This window comes from Poecilia mexicana, unplaced genomic scaffold (assembly GCF_051168715.1).
Source record: "Poecilia mexicana isolate PSO_F unplaced genomic scaffold, ASM5116871v1 scaffold_21, whole genome shotgun sequence".
NCBI classification, from domain to species: Eukaryota; Metazoa; Chordata; class Actinopteri; order Cyprinodontiformes; family Poeciliidae; genus Poecilia; species Poecilia mexicana.
Window position 1 is genome coordinate 3,341,221 of NW_028263390.1, and position 17,577 is coordinate 3,358,797.

The 17,577-nt window shown below is 37.8% G+C and overlaps 1 protein-coding gene across 1 annotated transcript in view; it reads right to left on the reverse strand.

Annotated features, from left to right (window-relative positions):
* The window catches only part of opn5 (opsin 5), a 43,100-nt gene that overhangs the window by 19,793 nt on the left and 5,730 nt on the right, over positions 1-17,577 (reverse strand). Inside the window, exons 2-3 of the mRNA XM_088001984.1 lie at positions 11,484-11,630; positions 1,672-1,791 (exon numbers count right to left, since the gene is read on the reverse strand). Of these exons, the coding sequence (XP_087858110.1) occupies positions 1,672-1,791; positions 11,484-11,607 (244 nt within the window). The 5' untranslated portion in view covers positions 11,608-11,630. The remainder of the gene's footprint in view (positions 1-1,671; positions 1,792-11,483; positions 11,631-17,577) is intronic.

Genomic DNA, 17,577 nt, shown 5'->3' on the forward strand with positions numbered 1-17,577 from the left:
TGACCAAAGAATATAACAAATGAACCAAAGAGACTGAAGACTCCTGTGTTCTCCATATTCTGTGAGCCACCCAGACTCCGCGCACTCTCTGTGCAGATGGTTGGGGTTAGTTTGATGTGAACGCCGCTTCCTGCTGGGCAGTTTACTGTGGGACACCAAGTATGTGTAAGTGTTGGTAAACATTTACATTTGCATGAATGTGTCCAGTGGACGTCTGCTTTGAGTCCACAGTGAGTCTGTCTCAATTACGCGTGGTCCTCTGTGTAGTGGAGTACACCCAAGTATGTTGGGGCCTTCGTAGTGCCATGGTTCCTCTTTACTGCGTCTTCCAGATTATCCAGGCAGGTTCTTCAACATCAACAGTAGCTAGAACACGGGCGGGCAACTCCAGGTCTCAAAGGCCAGTGTCCTGTAACTTTTAGGTGTGTCTCTTCTTCATCACACCTGAGTCAAATAATGAGGTCATTAGCAGGACTCTGGAGAACTTGATTGCACTTAGGAGGTGACTTGGGTATTTAATTGAAGTGTGTTAGACCAGGGAGACATCAAAGAGATCCAGGTCACTGGTCTTCGAAGACTTGGATTGCCTACCCATGAGCTACAGCCTTCTGAAGGTCAGCAGATAAGATTTTAGTGTTTTTGGAGACTTCATTCAGCATCTTGCAGCCTCCTCTCAAGGTGAAATTGCTTGGATGGCTAGACCTCAGCACCTTGATGGTTGCTTTATTTGTAGACTGCTTTCTGTATGGTTATGGTTATGGAAAAGCTGATTTTCAAATTACTTTGATCTGTCTCAATATCCCCTAACAGACTCATAATCTGCAACAATCTTCGTTCTGAAGGTTCCAGAAAGCTCTTTGGTCTTAGTCATGCTTGTTTGATGTCATTTTAAGTGAGTGTAAATTTGTATCTATCCTTCATGTTCCTTACCACAAAGGAAATTAAACTTTTTATTGTAAGTTCATTTTTTACTTGAATATTTCAGTTTTGCTAAGATTCATATTAAGCCCACAGGCTATTGTTGGGTGTCCAGACTGATTTTCCTTCTTGCTTTATGCCGTAAGCTTGGCTTTTCTACCTGTGACTGAAAATGTCATCTTTCCAGAGCTCCTATGGTTCCACTCTGTTTAATGTGTGCAGCAAATGATTGTGCATAGCTGCCTCCACTCAGCTCATCAGCTGCACAGTATGAAAGCCGAGAGATGCAATGTGTGTCATTGGATGTTTTGGCAACATAAGCATGCTTTCTGGAATTGGTAAAAATATATTCCTCCCTTACAGGTTTCTTCTTTTTTGCTAAACCAACTTGGGCCCATTTCAAAAGGCAATTACCGCCTAAACCTAATAACAGGTTCTGCCACCCTGGGAGCCAATGGCTGCCATCAGTTGTTTTCAGTGACCAACACTTTTACATTGCAGTTGGAAAAATTTGGCCCACTCTCCTTTAAAAAAATTGAGGGCTTAACAGCATGAAGGTCAGTTGAAGGTCATACCAAAAGATAGAAGCCCTGGCTTTGATAAGGCAGTTTAAAAAAGCTGTGTATACATTTTATATCACCTGTATAAGATTTAGTGGATGTCAAAACATGCAATAATCTTTCAAAAACCATCCATTCATCAGCTGTAAGTGTTAGCAAGAACCAGACACATGTATCAGATGTTTCTCATTACCTGATATGCCAAAATCAAAAATGGCAAGGTTAACGATCATGAGTTCAGGAGGCTTCAGCTTGGTCTTGCGTTTGATGGTCATATAAATGACAAAGCCATTTCCTGTTGCAGACATGATTCCTGTCAAGAGAGAAATAAAGTTTTACTGTATGGGAATCTTTTTTCTTCAAGCCTTGTATCGTAGCCTGGCAATTGCCCTCCGCTCAATTCCACTCTATTGTCATCTCCCTTCAGTCCTCTGTCTAAAGATTTTCCCTTTGCTTTCATCCTGACCAATCAGTGAACAGAAGGAGTTCCGAATGATGCATAGATTTTTTTCTGCGCTGTTTTAGAAATATAGTTTGCCTGTGGTTGTAGTTTGGCGACAACAGTGGAGGAAGAGAACAAAGCCATTTAGACCATGTTGGCCACGCCTCCAAAATACTTTATTGCTAGCAAAGATGTAGCACGATAAGCTTCATATCGCGCAGCTTACTTCAGCTTGCAGAGCCAAACGTTAGCAGCAAGCAATCATTTCTCAATAGTTGAAACTCCAGACCCTTTGCACGAAGCAAAGTAAGGAACAACTTGTTTTTACCAGGCTACTTCTTTGTGTTCAGATCTTTAAAGAAAAGTCACTTCCTGTCAGCGTTTAGCTGCAGGACCAGAATAATCCTAATTGGAGCTAGAATGTGAAAAAATAAAACTTTCACCACCATGGATAACTTGGTTACCTATTAACAGGCCATCAAACCTCTTGTTAGTTTTTCATCTAAGATTCCATCGGCAAAGTGATTGTAGATTACACCAAGTTAGAAGGACGGTGGAGTTTTGGAGAAGTAGTAGGAGATAAACCACAGCCATGTTCAAACCTCAGCTGGCAGGTGGCTCGTAGTCGTGCTGACGTTTCACATATTAAATACAAGAAATGATGAGAAAACACAACACACAATATAATGCTGCCCCTTATGTTTATCTTGCAGTGTGTTACACTTAAAAGAAAACTTTATATATATAATTAATTTTATACAAAGTACATGAGGAATATTATGGAGGTATGATGTGTAAAATTTCTTTTTTTGTACCTTGTAATGTTTTATACCCATGTATGCATCTCAAAGACATTAATTAGCCTAATGCTAATTAGTTATGGAGGCTATTTGTGCTTCGGTGGTTGGCAGGTGATGAACAAAGAGTTATCAAAGTCTTCCTAGCTGCTGTTGCCTGAAAATACCAGGATGTTAATGAGTCCAGTGGGACCTGACAGCACACCAGAGAGCCATAAAACCAAACGAAGGAGCTGCAAAGCTGCACTGAGCCGATGTCTGGGGGATAGCATGGCTCTGATCTGGACATTTTATGTTACATGAAAGGAATATATTCTAAAAATATAATTAAGCACCAACTGAAAAGTGAATTGTGGTCTTTAGTATTATGAGGTTTTTATTGTGTCTTTTAGTGTTCATCTAAATGATGAGAGTAAGAACAACATAATTAGCCCTAAAGGCTCTTCATATATTTTGTGTTTTTTTATGTTTTATCCTGTCATAGTTAATTGTAGTGCAATTTGAATAGCATCGGCAAATAACATTCCAATAAGTTATTTTAACTAAACATTTCAGAACACAGATCAGATTCCATTAAAAATAAATAAATAAATAAAAAGATTTTATGTAAAAATTTAATGGATTCTGTTTTGTTTGTTTTTTTTCATTTTCTTCTCATTTTCCCTTCAACTTTGAACTTTTATGGCCCCCACTTGAAGAACGCTGCTTTACACCATAACCTCAACTTGGAAACTTGGGGCAATCTGCCGTGCCCAGAGGCAAACCGACCTCTGGCAGGATGAAGCCGGAATCGGCCCACTTTTAGACTAAAGACCCAACTGCCTCAGTCACCTCCATATTATTGGAAAAATTTAACGCATTAACCATCACCAGCATACACATGCAGATTAAGTGGACGTGTGGCTTTAATGCAGTCCAAAAATAAACAGTTAAACCTGCAGCATCTCCCCCACAGACTGAGCAGTTTAGCCTCCAACTCCAACCTGTTTCCCATCAGATGCTTCCCATTCAGCCAGTTTGATCTGCACAAACATTCCTTTAACTGAATAAACCACATTCATCGCTGTGACTATATAGGGGAACTCGCGGTGAAATTAATTTAATAACTGCCACAATGAGTGGACTGTGCACCTCCCCCATTTCCATGTACTCATATGATACACGAGGAAGGAACATAATAGCGAATGGAGGCTCTCTGCCAAAGCTGGGCTGTGGGTCAATGTGAAAGTTATTCGTAAAAAAAAAACAGACAAACACTCTGAGACGGGATGAACTGTCTAACCCCTCCGCCTGGTCCTCCTAATTAGGTTGGCCGATTTGGATGAATAATAAGGATAAATAAAATGTATTCCATGTCTTGCTCTATATCCTGCTGTATTAGTTAAATGAGGTAAAGAACACTTTACACTGGAACTGGAGGGCCCAAAACAATATTTAAAGGGGAATAAAAAAAACACACACAAGCGTAACATAAATAAAATCGACTAGATCACAAAGTCATAACGCTTCCAAAAATATGAATCATCAGAATGATTACTGGGACACACATACCCCCAACCACCAACTTCAGTGTGTTTTATTGGGTTTCTTATGTGGCAAACCAGGACAAAATGGCATATGAATGAGGTTTTAAAATGTTTTCACAAACAAAAATCTGAAATGTGTGGCTTGCAATTAAACCATGCAATTGTGAAATGTAACTTTTCAAAATTCAACTCTCAACACTTCAAAGAACATGCCACTCCAATGGTGAAACACAGTGGTGGAAGTATCATGCAGTGGGGATGAGGCTCTGCATCAGGGCCAAAGAAAGCCGGTCAGGACAAAGAGAAGAGGAGAGCTAGAAAGATAATTACGACTGCGTTTAGATCAAAAGCCTATTCAAGTGTCAGAATGGCCTAGTCAAAGTCCAAATCTAAGTTCTAATAAGTCTTTGCCAAGAATTGAAAACTGATGTTCACAGATGTGCTCTGCCCAATCTGTCAGATGTTGAGTTATTTTACAAAGATGAATTAGCAAAAATAAGAAAAACCAGAAGCAGTAAATCAGCCAGGAATATGAATACCAAGTATCTCTGTGACCCTGGTTGTTAATGTCCACTCTGATGAATACACACACATGCCTGTGTACGCACAAGCGCACATGCATGCACACAAGAGTTGTAATCTTCCAGCCCTTTATTCCACTGAGGCAGTCATGACCTTCCCTTCTCTTTCCTTTATACTGCAGCACTGGATATCTATTTAGCTTTTATTTTCAAATGCAGCTTGACGAGTTATTTTCACACAGTAAATACAAAATGACATTGCTTCCGTTTATCTTTGCTCTGACTCATGAACCTTTGGTTCTTTGTGTATGTCAGGACCTTGGAGGACAGAAATTGCACAAAAAATCTGAAAACTTTACTTTACTAATGTTCCCATTTGATACAACTAAGCAGATGTCATTTAAACTCTTGCTGTAAGACTTTTTTTTTTTTTTGCCTTTCTAGCCTGACTCATGATTAAGAAGGAAGTACAAGTTAATAAAAAATTGTAGACCTTCAGACCGTTAACTCCTCACAGTGACAAGCAAATTGTCTAAATGTTCTGACAGCAACTGACTGTGAAATCAGTTTTGCCTTTTATTTGCTTTTGTTGGATGTACAGCAGCTGAACCTGCTTCATTTGGACGCCTTCACACCAGCCCTGTTTGGTCCACTTCAGTCAAACACTAGTTCCTTCATCTAGAAAGTCTGGTTCATTTGGTACAAGCAAACTCCGATGTGGACCTAAACAGCAACTCTATCCCACCTAAAAACGTTGGCCTTGGTTTGGCTGAAGTGAACTCTATTTCTGTTTGAATGACCACCAAGCAGACTGGAGAATATAACTTTCTGGGTAAAGGTAACCAAAACAAGCAATGACTCGTGGCCTTCTGCCAAAGACAAAAGTGAAATCCTGCAACTGCTAAAATCTGACACCACTCGTTTCATGAAGAAGGACTTTGCTCTCAGTGAAAGTCCATTAAAATTGCCAATGTTACATTAAATTGTCATTATTTACAAAATCATGCAAAGTTGGAACTTTTAATGAACTTTTAATGCAACTTTTAAGGCAACTTTGCATTAAAAGTTTTATTATTTACCAAATGACACTTCATGACAACAGTCATAAACATTCATAAGGACTCGTTCATGTTCATGACAGGTGTTATGTCATGTTTATGACAGTGTCATGTCAGTCTTATGCACACCCCTTCAAATAAAGTGTTACCAAAATAAGAAATTAAAACCAAAGTAAATAAAAACATTCTACCCACAATATTCGCAAAAAAAATTTCTTCCAGAAGTGCGTTTAGATATCAGACTCATAAACATTCACTAATAGTTACATTAAATAAAAGAAATATGATACATTAAAACTTTGGTCATCTCTTAATATCTTTCAGTATTGAAGGTTTTCCTCCTGCGGTTGGCGCTCACTGCTCTGGGTGAATCATGTGATCCTCCTGACGGCCATCAAGCAAAAGTGAGACACTGTGTTACACTCTTTTAATCTGGAGAGTCCAACCAGTAAAAGATACAAAAGATTATTTTGTTATCAGAAACTGGTGAATAAACTATTAACGCTCCAGCACTAACACTGTTGGGTAACTTTATTTAGTGGTTCTCTTGTGGCCATGCGAAACATAAACTGTTAAAAAGTCTGTCATAAAAATATTTTTAATAGACTTTAAAAAATAAAAAAAAATTTACAAAGCCCTTTGGTTCATTTAGTTTTTGATTTTGATGTATAAAATTTTGAATCCCATGAAATACAACTTTTATTATGTTTTTTTTTCCCAAAGCAACACAAATATTTGGTTTCTCCAATCAAATATACACAAATTAGATTTTTCCCAGCCTGAGTATCACCCTTGTGATCTCCGTGGGAGAAGAAGATCACAGTCTGTACTGTAGATTAACTTGCTATAGAAGTTTCCTCTGACTGTGACAACACTGCTCCTGGTTTCTAGGGTTCAGACTCTGTGGTCCTGCAGGTGAAACAATCCCTGCTAAAAGGACAACCTGTCTAACCACCTTTACTTTGTTGCTCATTTTCTAAGGACCCAAGTTTGTTGAGGTTTGATCTTCACAGGAGAGCCTGGGTAACTCTTTACTTCCTCTTTGTGTGTCTCATAGTAGGACGTCATAGCAACTCATCAGCTTGTCTAACCTGAAAAGTTTGACCAGAGAGAGAAAGAGCAAATTTCCATTATTGTTATCACTCAGTATTCTTTTACTGATCCTTAGGTGTTTTCTGAGTTTGGCGTTGTAATTATTGTTTTATGACTTCTTCAGTTCTTTAGGTTTGTGTTGGAACAGTAACACATAAATGTAGCCATACATTTGAGACTGTATTGCTATTGTCATTTAAACCTTTTCTAGCTGCAGTATGCAACTTTTATAAAAAATATATTTTCTCCATATTTATTAAAACTGTCACTATGTAGTGGCAGGATGGTATGAGAAGGATAATCTGTGAAAACCTCCTCCCAGTGCAGTCTGCAAAGATGTACCACTTCCACTGAAAAACAACCAATCAGAGCCAGAAGGAGTCCGGTCAGTCAGCCTCATGCACACTGCTAAATGTACAAATGACGGAGAAACAACTTACCGTTACAGGCAAATCGTTTTAAACTGTCATCGAAGGCCATGCTAACTAGCCTTAGCAATTGTGGCAAGCTATGTTGTGGTAAACCACCTGTAGTTTAGCAGAAAGTAAGGAGGGGAGAAGCACAAGAGTGATTGACAGCACTAAGACCCTCCTCCTGGCTCTGATTGGTTGTTTCTGAGTGGTGAATTTCTGCAGTTAGTACTGGGAGCAATGGGAGAAGACAGTAAAGTTAGATTTTGTCATAAATTATCTGTCTTATACTGTCATGACGTAATGATAATTTTAACAAATATGTAAAGAACATATATTTTTTATGAAATTTACATAAGGCAGCTTTCATACAGAAAATATATATATATAATTTTGTTTTCTTGCACCATCCACCTCAACCAAACTGTGATACTTGCAAAACCCACAGATTACCAAGATGTCCAATGAATGGATGTTTTTTGGTGAACTTGCTCTCCTGGTGTCAGTTTTAACCTTCTCCAGTATTTAATGTTTCTATCAGACTGAACAGTGTATAATAGCAGGGTTTTCTCTTGCTGCTGAGCACGTGCTGCGATACTGTTAACGGCCTCTGGGTCTTGAGAGACGTCTAGCAGATGTTATCAGAAAATATTCCATTTATCCTAGTTTTCCTCCTTCACAAACACTGGCCAGTGGAGCCTGCTGGTCATTTTATTGTGTAGTTATTTGCATGGCTGACGTCTTCATCCCACTGAAACAAAGCTATCTTCTTCAAAAGCCGTTCCCTTTCACAACTCGCTAATTAAGATTTAGTAATGTGCTTTTTGTGGTTAGACAACAGAGCAGCACCAAGCTGAATCCCTTCTCTATCAGCCACCCTGCAGACCTCACTCCTATACTCAGATAATAAGCAATGGAATGCGGACAGGATATGAGGAGAGAGAGAGGAACTTCCAAATCCTCAAACCTTCAGATCTGCAAACAGGAAGTATATATTGATGTTGTTTTTGTATTTTTAATTTGGAGACTATCCCAAACACCAACTTTAGGTATTTTACAAAATCTCTGTTTGATTGTGAAGTCAAAGTCATCCTACATGCATTATCACCCTCACGCTCAACTCTAGTGTGGTCTCAACAAATGTTTGTTTTTTTTTCCCCCACATGAGCCGTGGACCCCTGCAGCTCCTCCAGAGTTAACATGGAGCCCTACACTGCTTATTTATTGCATATGTGTTTCAAAAGAACGTGTTAGTTCCAGTCAGATATTAGCTCTTCACATGAGCCCATAAAGTCACAACATGTGCAACAAGTTCATCTGCTTCTATGAAGGATTTTCCTTTCCTTTCTTTTTTTTTTCTTTTTTTGCGCTGATCTGAGGAATGTTAATGTCTAAAAAGTTAACTAACATGGTTGATTAAACTGATGGACATGAAAACACACCTGATAAATCAAAGCCAACACACTCACATTCCAGGGCAGATGAAGGCAAATCAGCAGAATGTCTTTCATTCCATTAGCTAAAAGACTTCAGCGTGTGCAGCAGCTGAGTTATTCTTGTTCTGTCATTGATTCAGAGAGAACTATTAGATTAGATAGAACACCTGCATGTGAAAAACCTTACTTTTATAAAATACCCTTAAGACTAAAGCTTTAACACCCTTCTTTAGTCAATACTGCAAGTACTGTATATACCGAGAATAAATTAGTCACATGTAGACTCTTTGCATGAATTAGTATTTATGGGGTTTGTTATTTATTCAGGCTAAAATACAACTACACACGGTGTTGTGGTGTCACAGGGGTCAAGCACAACCAACATAAAGAAGCCTTTTGAAGAAGCCTGGTGACCTTTGCTGCATGTCTTCCCTCTCTCTCATTACCTACTTTCCTGTGTGAGCACTTTCAAATAAACGACACTAGAGCCCAACAATACTTAAAAAAAATACTCATTGTGTTCCAATTTTCTGCCTAATCCACCTGGAGTTGAACCGGTTATGAAGAACCAATCCATGCATGAACATTCCTTCAACTTGCTGTACACGATGAAGACTTGGAACCTTTGAAGATGAAGGAAAGTTTTTAGAGTCGATGTTTGAGCATCTGACATTTTTCAATTTTTATGACCAAAAACTGAGACTCACTGCTCTGCTGACAAAAAATGATCCATTTGGACTTTTTACGTTTTTTTTTTACTTTTTGGACCTTTTTCCCTGGTCATAAAGCCAAAGCACAGGTTAGATCAGACCTAAAAAATCCAATTTAACCTGGCTATTTTAAAATGCTACTAATTAAAAGTGTTTGCAGACCTCTGACTGCAGTTCTTCAAAGGCAAAGGATGAGTATGGAGCCAAAATGGTAACAGTTTAGAAAGATATTAAAAAGAGATTTGGCATTAAAAAATAAAACACTGTTAAATCAGACATTGAAAAAAATAAATCACTTGTGTAGTTAAAAACAAAAAAGGCTCCTTCACAGACCTTTCATTTTTATGTGTCCAGTGCAGAGGGACGACATTCCAGGTCCAGCCAGAAGACCGAAGGAAGCTGGCTTAAAAGGTTACTCCACTCTTTAGATGTCCTAAGGAAAGTGTGTCAGGGTTGATTCATTGGTCCTGGTGCAAAACAAGCCCAACCAAAAGCCCTCCAGCACTGTGCTCAACATTATTTTGACATGGCTCTAGTGTGGTATGTTTTAGTTTCAATAAATATGATTATGAACTGAAATATCCTCTTTATTTTGAACACTTTGTTACAGAAGTCTACTTCTTCACCTGTATAGTTTTTTCAGAGCACTGTATTGCAGTGGGATTAATATTCCCTTTGTTGGATTAGACGAATAGACTGCACACTGTATATCTTTCTTGCTGACTGATAATAGAATCTAACATTATATTTCTCCCAAAAGAGACAGGAAATGATTTCTACTCTTAGAACATTGCATCTGATCCTTGAGACACTACTATATCCTGTATTACAGAAAAGCACCAAATCCACTTAAAAACAGAAACTCGTGGTTCCTGGAGGGGAAGAAGATAAACAAAGCCGAGACATAAGAAAACCTTGAATGAAAGGTAAAAAAAAAACGGAAGCTAACATTAACAGTAGATAGAAAGGAACACTAATCAAAGGAAGATCGATATACAAGAATACACAAGAAACTAAAGTCCAACCACCTACAGATCATGAAAGTCCCCCACATCCACACATTCCCCAAAGAGTCTAGGCAGGAGGAACAAAACCAAACCCAAACCAGGTGGGAACAGGGGGCCTCAAAAGGAGGACAACAAGGAAAACAAAAAAACAACAGGCCTGGGATGTGGAGGTGGCCTGAGAGGGAGGGCAAGAAAACAACAAAACCAAACCAGAGTTCAGATGGATAAGCTGATTCAATGACCATGATGTTCCTGTTCTTTATAGGCCTGGAAACTCTGCTGACCTTTAACCTATAGGAAATCTTTTGGCTTTTGCCAAGAGGAAGATGAGCGACACCAGAACCAACAATGAAGATGAGCAAAGGCAGCTATCAAAGCAGCCTGGGCTTCCATTACACCTACAAGCTGAGCTCCTCCATGCCACGGCACATTGATGCAGTAATTCATACAGAAGGAGATGCAACCAGGTCACAGTGCAGAGAAATGAACTGACCTGATGTTTGTGCTCAAAACATCCATCTTTACCTATATGCCAGAGTCATTAAAATTTCAAAAAATAATAGCTTAAAACATTATTACACAGAGTAAAAATGTTTTACTCTGTGTCATGAATTTCTTTATATGGTCGTTTCACTTTCTGAAATGACTGTCAAGAAATACTGCATTTTAGGCAATATTCACAATTATTAGATGCATGTGTGTGTGCACTTATTTCCTTACATTTCACAAAACAAACTAATCCAACTGGAGTTTAACTACAGCTGTCCTTTTAATTATATGAAATTATGTACCGTTTTGCTAAGATTTTATACTCTTAACTGTAATATTCTATCTTGCAGTGAGGGTGTGACATGTTGCACTAAGTTTGGGTGGAATTTTCCAAGAACTGAAGAAATCACATTCACCAAAATAAACCCCAAACATTAAAGAGTTTTGTGCAATGTGTGGAATGACAAGAAATGTGAAAGTAGTGCAGAGGTGGATGTTGGCTGATATGGAAACTCACCTATGATGCAGATGTAAAAAGCCGCAATGATGTCCGCCTCTCTGGAGAGCCTCGAAGCAAAGGGGTCACCACGCAGGAGGTAATGGGGGACATATGCGGCGTACGGCCATGTTGTGTTCTCCATCACTGCTATCAGTGGAGAATGTCCTGTGAAGTGAAAGGAAGAAGGTTGAAACAATAGAAGAGCTTCCTCAAATAGAAAACGCCTCACAAAGACACAAGGTTTCAGGTAAGCATTGCAGAAAAGCAACACTTCCTGTTCTGGCTCTGCTGCATAGATCAATGCATGAGTAACTTTTTTTATCTAAATAAAAAACAAACAGCATTAAAAACTCTGATGCCACAAGTGTCAATAAGTAGCAAAACAGGAAATGACTGCAAAACTGGTGTTCTATACAGGGATACACTGATTAACTTTTTTCACTTCCGATGCCGATACCAATATCTGAAGTTTAGTATCGGCTGATTCTGATCCGATACAGAAAAACAGCTGAATTGTCTTAAAAAGCTTTTATTATTATTATTATTACTATTATTATTACTATTATTATTATTATTATTATTATTATCTGGACAGTACAGCATACTCTGAAGCACCAAAAGCTTCACAAACATGTAAAAACAGCACAATTTGAATTTGTTCAGTCAGCGTGATTAGCAGAACAGCCAATGTAAAAGAAAAATTAAAGAAACAAATATGTAAAAGTAAACTGGAACAAACCTTCTTTCAAAAGGTTCATACAGTGCAATTAGAAATTCTAAATATATTGTAAAATAAATAAAGCCTTACATTACAAATCATCACTAAATAGATCTGCTCTTATGGTTCGGGCACACCGATACCAGATGTAGAATTTATCAATATCGGTGCCAATGCAGATATTAATATCAGATCGGTGTTGCTCTACTTCTATGCAGGGACTGGATTGTATGACTGCAAGATGGGTGTTTTCAATTTTTCTTCCACAGAAGCAAAAATACAAATTAAACAAATAAGTATTACAGGTTTTTAATGTCTAAATCAGTGCAATAAGTTTTGTATGTTTATCCATATGGTGTATGTCTCTGATCAATTAACATGGTTGCTCTTTTAAGTTGAAAAACAACAAGGTAAAGATGAATTAAGCTACTTAGCAGCTGCTCTTAATTGGCAACTGGTGGAAGTAATCTTGTATAAGAAAGATCTTATACAAGATCTTATAACTTTTTATACTTATTAAAAGTTATAAATATCTTCTAACAGCCTGCTTGGCATTCACATGTTCATCTGAACCGCAACCGTAGTTCACTTCAACCCAACTGAGACCAAGGTTTCTGGCAGAGTTCACTTATTTGGTCCGTATCAGTTCATCCACTCCTCCCCAAACGAAGCAGATTCTCTAGGCAAACAAACTAGAGTTCGATTAAAGTGGACTAAACACAGCTGGTGAGAAGACAACCTTTCAGATTTTGGTAATAATCTTCTTCCGTCAACTTCACGGTTAAGTATCATTTAGTTTTGCACTTTGTTATTTGAAAATGTGGGGGGAAAAAATTACGAGAGTCAATACTTTGGAAGGATACAGCTTCTAATTTGGTCTTCACCATGTATGTCAAATCTCTGCCAGAACCCGGAATGTCACGGCTCCATTGTTATATGATCAAATCTGAGCCAAAGTATGTCAATAACAGCAGCCATAAAAAAGAGCTGCTCAGACATTCCCCCAAACTCTTCAGACTTTCACATCTTATTATTCTTTCATATACAAAGTTTCCTCTGTTGTAGTCCTGAAAACTTATCATTGCATTTTGTACTCCAACAATGTCGTTAACCTGAAACGCTGGAACATTTCCACTTAGCCAGCTACATGTCTAATATATGAGCCATTCACACCAAAAGAGTTTGATGTTCCGAACATACGGGACGTGAAATCAGAGGATGCAGGTGGAATGAGCGCTTCCTTCCTGGTGAAAACACAGGGGTCAGAGGAGGTCGCTGTGAAGAAGATTGCATCATTCGCTAAATCCGTCTTCACCAGTCTAAGACGACTGCAGCAGCTTAGGACAAACACCGGTTTTAGACATTTTGAATTTATATGGCAGACAGGAAAAATGGCAGACATTGGAGTAAAGATGCTGCAACATTCTGGCTTTATTCGGCTATTTCTGAACGTCATTGGCTTCTGTCTAAAATACATACAAATTTGATAGAAAAGACGATTTTGTAAAGATGTCTATGGAGGAAGAAAAAAATTATGCAGTTGAAAGGCGGTTGGGGTGGATCACATGGTTCACCCAGGATGGCATTAATAAGATTTGTCTGGGCAGGACAATCTTTATTAGACAGGAAATTAGGGTAAATAAAGTCCAATTTTTGTTTGTTTACTGGGTCTAACAAAAAAAAAAAAAAAAAAGTACTGGTCAACCTATGGCTCTATGGCTCTCCAGGCCTAGGAGGGGATACCTGACATCTTTTCTTTGTTATGTTGCAAAAAAAATGTTCAAGTATTTGGAGACTGCAGTTTTTAACTTTGGTAACAATATGATTTTTATATACTTGTTAAAACTGTCCCGATGTCCTGACAGTGTATGAGACAGATAACCTGTGAAAGAAATCCAGCTTCTCTGCCTCCTCCCTGTGGTTCTCCTTCCATCTGCAGACAAACACTGCTTCAAAATCAACCAATCAGAGCCAGGAGGGTCTTATTGCTGTCAATCATGCTTGTGTAATTCACCCCCTACCCCTTGATCTCTGCTTCGCTACAGCATTCACAAACATTCACAGGTACACACATGTATGACTGCAAACACACACACACACACACACATGCACACCTACACACAAACACACAGAGAGAGAGAAACACAAGGACCTCGCATGACTATTTAATTTCCCTTTGGGATTAATAAAGTATTTTTGAGCTGAATTGGCTTGATCGTCTGTGGACCTGCAAACGGCCACAAAGGGGACACCGTCTCTACTGTCTGTAATGAAGACACACTGGAGATGTGCTAAACCACAACATTAAAGGTAACAAATTATTGAAAAAAAGTAACAGTAACAATCCAAAACATCTACACCTGATAACAGTGAAAAGCAAGAAAGTATGACCAATACATAAAAATAAATTAGAATAATTTAAAACAATAGTTTGAAAGCCAAAATAGGTCAAAACTACAACAGCGTATTAGGGCCTTTGTAGATAAAAGAAAAGGGAGGAGTAAATCTCTGCAAAAAACATAGAAATTTTGAGATCAGCCTGAGAAATTTTGTAGAAAAGGCAAGGACAGTTTTGAGCTCCAAAAGCTGAAAATTTGTTAGAAAAAAGTTTGAGATTAATTTCAGATTTTTTTAGACAAAACTTGGAAAATAATGAGTTTCAAAAGGTGAACATTTTCTGGGAACTTTTCACATAATAAATCTTTTAAAAAATAAAATAAAATAGAAAAACAACATGCCGTGCCGTCATCCTCCTACAACATCTCCTCCATGTCCAACCAGAACCCAACAGCACTTTAATCACCACACATGTACAAAGGAAGAAATTTAAATTAGTCTGTTTTTAACCAATTTGTAGACAAGCAGTTTGTTTACTTGCAAAGGAAACACTAAGTGTCTATGGAGAGGTAAAGTGCTGATCAGACCCCAGGGCAGGATTACAATCTGCTCTATTAAACTGTGTGTATCCAAGACTAAACCGAGAGATCACAAGATGAATCAAGCATTCTTCTTTCAGTTCATTTATTTCCACGTGTCTAATGTGATCACAGTACAGTGAAGTACTGCTCATCGGTCAAATTCCTCCAGCCCTCTGACGTCTCAACATCAGACCAGCCAATGCTGTGAACATTCCCACACAGTTGATGTTTGCCAAAAGGTTTAGAGTTTCTTATTTACGTCAAAGTGTCGGTGAATGGAAATTCTATTTACAGTTTTCCTCAGTTTGATAAGCCTGTCGCCAAAAGCAATAAATCAATTAATCGCATGATGGATTAAAATGAGCTGATTTTTTAAGTTGCAAGTGGTTTTTATTTCAGTTTTATTCATGTTTTATTTCGGATTTTTGAAAAAATTTTGAGTTACAGTCTTACGCCTTCAGTACAAAATTATAGTTTATCAGTCTTTGAGAGGATGAACCTGCATCATTGTGCCATCAATAATATCATTGATGACCTGCAATAGTCTCACTCTCTCAAAATGGACAGTTCATCAATCAGTGTCTGCATCATCAAAATGAAAGGATCGGACAGCATTATTTATTAACATGTCATTTATATGGCTTTATTGTTATGACTCGTCACTCTGTGATTTCCAATATGACAAAAACCAAAAAAAAAAAACAACAGGTCTGTTCCAATACCTGAATATGCTCACAAAAGCAATACAGTATTTACACAGCATTTTGAATTTTGGTTAAAGTTAGACATTTTCAGGAAAGAACAAGAAAGAAAAAAATAAAATTGATAGATTTGTTTGAAATTGTATGGAAGAAACTGGCGCAGGGCCAAATGGATTTACAATTTGTGAGGCATGAAACGGATAAAGTGATGAGCAGAAATGACTGAATGTTGTGGAGGTTCAACTAACAGCAAGAAAACTATTGAGAAAAACAATAAACATGTAAATAACCTTTATATTCACTCCATATTAACACCGAAAGTGCAAACACGTACAGACTTCCGAATGCAGAAGACTATAGCAGAATGACTCAGCTTTACCTGAACATATTAAGGTCTGAGGACGATGTTAACAAAAACAAGGCTGTTTTCATACCTGGTAGTCCAGCAGACTCAGTTCGATTGGAGACTAAAATTTCTATGAACTATTCTGCCCCTGGCCTGTGGTGGCGCTGCACAAAGATTACTGAAAGAAATGACACAAAAACCTCTGAAGAAGACACTGAGCACAACTTCCTCCTTCATGAATGCAAACAAGAATGGAATGACATCAGATTTTCAAGACTTTAAGACACAAACCATTTCTCCCGCTAGCCTTTGGTTTGGTTGGATTTACCAGAATGCTTTACGCTAGGTAACGTAATTCTAAGCAACCAAGAGACAAAAGCTGATGCCTTAAAACTCAGACCCTCTTTATCTGCAAAATGAAGTAAAAATCATTACAGGTGAAGTAAAAAATAGGAGACAGAAAAATGTAAAAAGAACACATATTAACAAAATAAATTGTGAGGAAAAACAAAAATTAGGAGACAAAAATGCATCAATAAGTAAATGGAAAAACATAATTTTAACATTAATTTTAAAACAGTAACATTCATATGACATGCTTAAATGTGTAATTTGTTGGAACAAAACTGGCAAAATAAATATAAATGTCAATAAAATTTTAAGAGAAGGTAAAATTTAGAGTTTTTAAAATTAACTGTTGCATTTTAAATGTTTTGATTTATTTATTGGGCCGTTTAAATATTTCTGTCAGTTTCTGTCCTCCATAGGCACTAACAGATGTAGAGATAAATTCTCCATGTGTCAGAAAAGTTTATGCCAGCTTGTCAATTTCATCCTGACGATTAAAGCCCAAACCCTCAGGGTGAATGACTCACACAGTTTAGTCTGAAGTGTCAAAGTGACACCAGGAGAAAACAGTGTGCAATTTCTCACTTTTTAAAATGGCAGAAGAAAAGTTTACACTGGAACAACAGCTTTTTTTTTTCTTTTCTTTTTTTTTAGTCATACATATGAAAGTGAGCAGAGCTCACCAACCACATAACTCTTGTGCAACTCAGGGAAAGGGTAGTTAAAGTTCAGGGTGATTAAAAACTGAAACTCAGACACCTCTGAAGTGAGTGAGGTGTATTTTAAGGCTTTTGCCAAAGAGAAAAAACTAAAAGGTCATCGCAGTGTTAATTAGGTTCATTATATTTACACTCCTGAATCTGTGCTTGTGACACACAGTAAGTGTGAATAGACTGGTATTGGCAGTGGATGTCACTCAAGAGATCCAAGTATAAGGACTTAGAATTTTATCACGATATTTTATGGCGTTATTGTGATAACAAACTTAATTTCTTTAAAAGTAATGTAAAACTTTTTAAGGTCTTAATCTTGCATAGATTAAGTTAATATTTAAGGATGCCCAGACACCCTGTATTTTTAT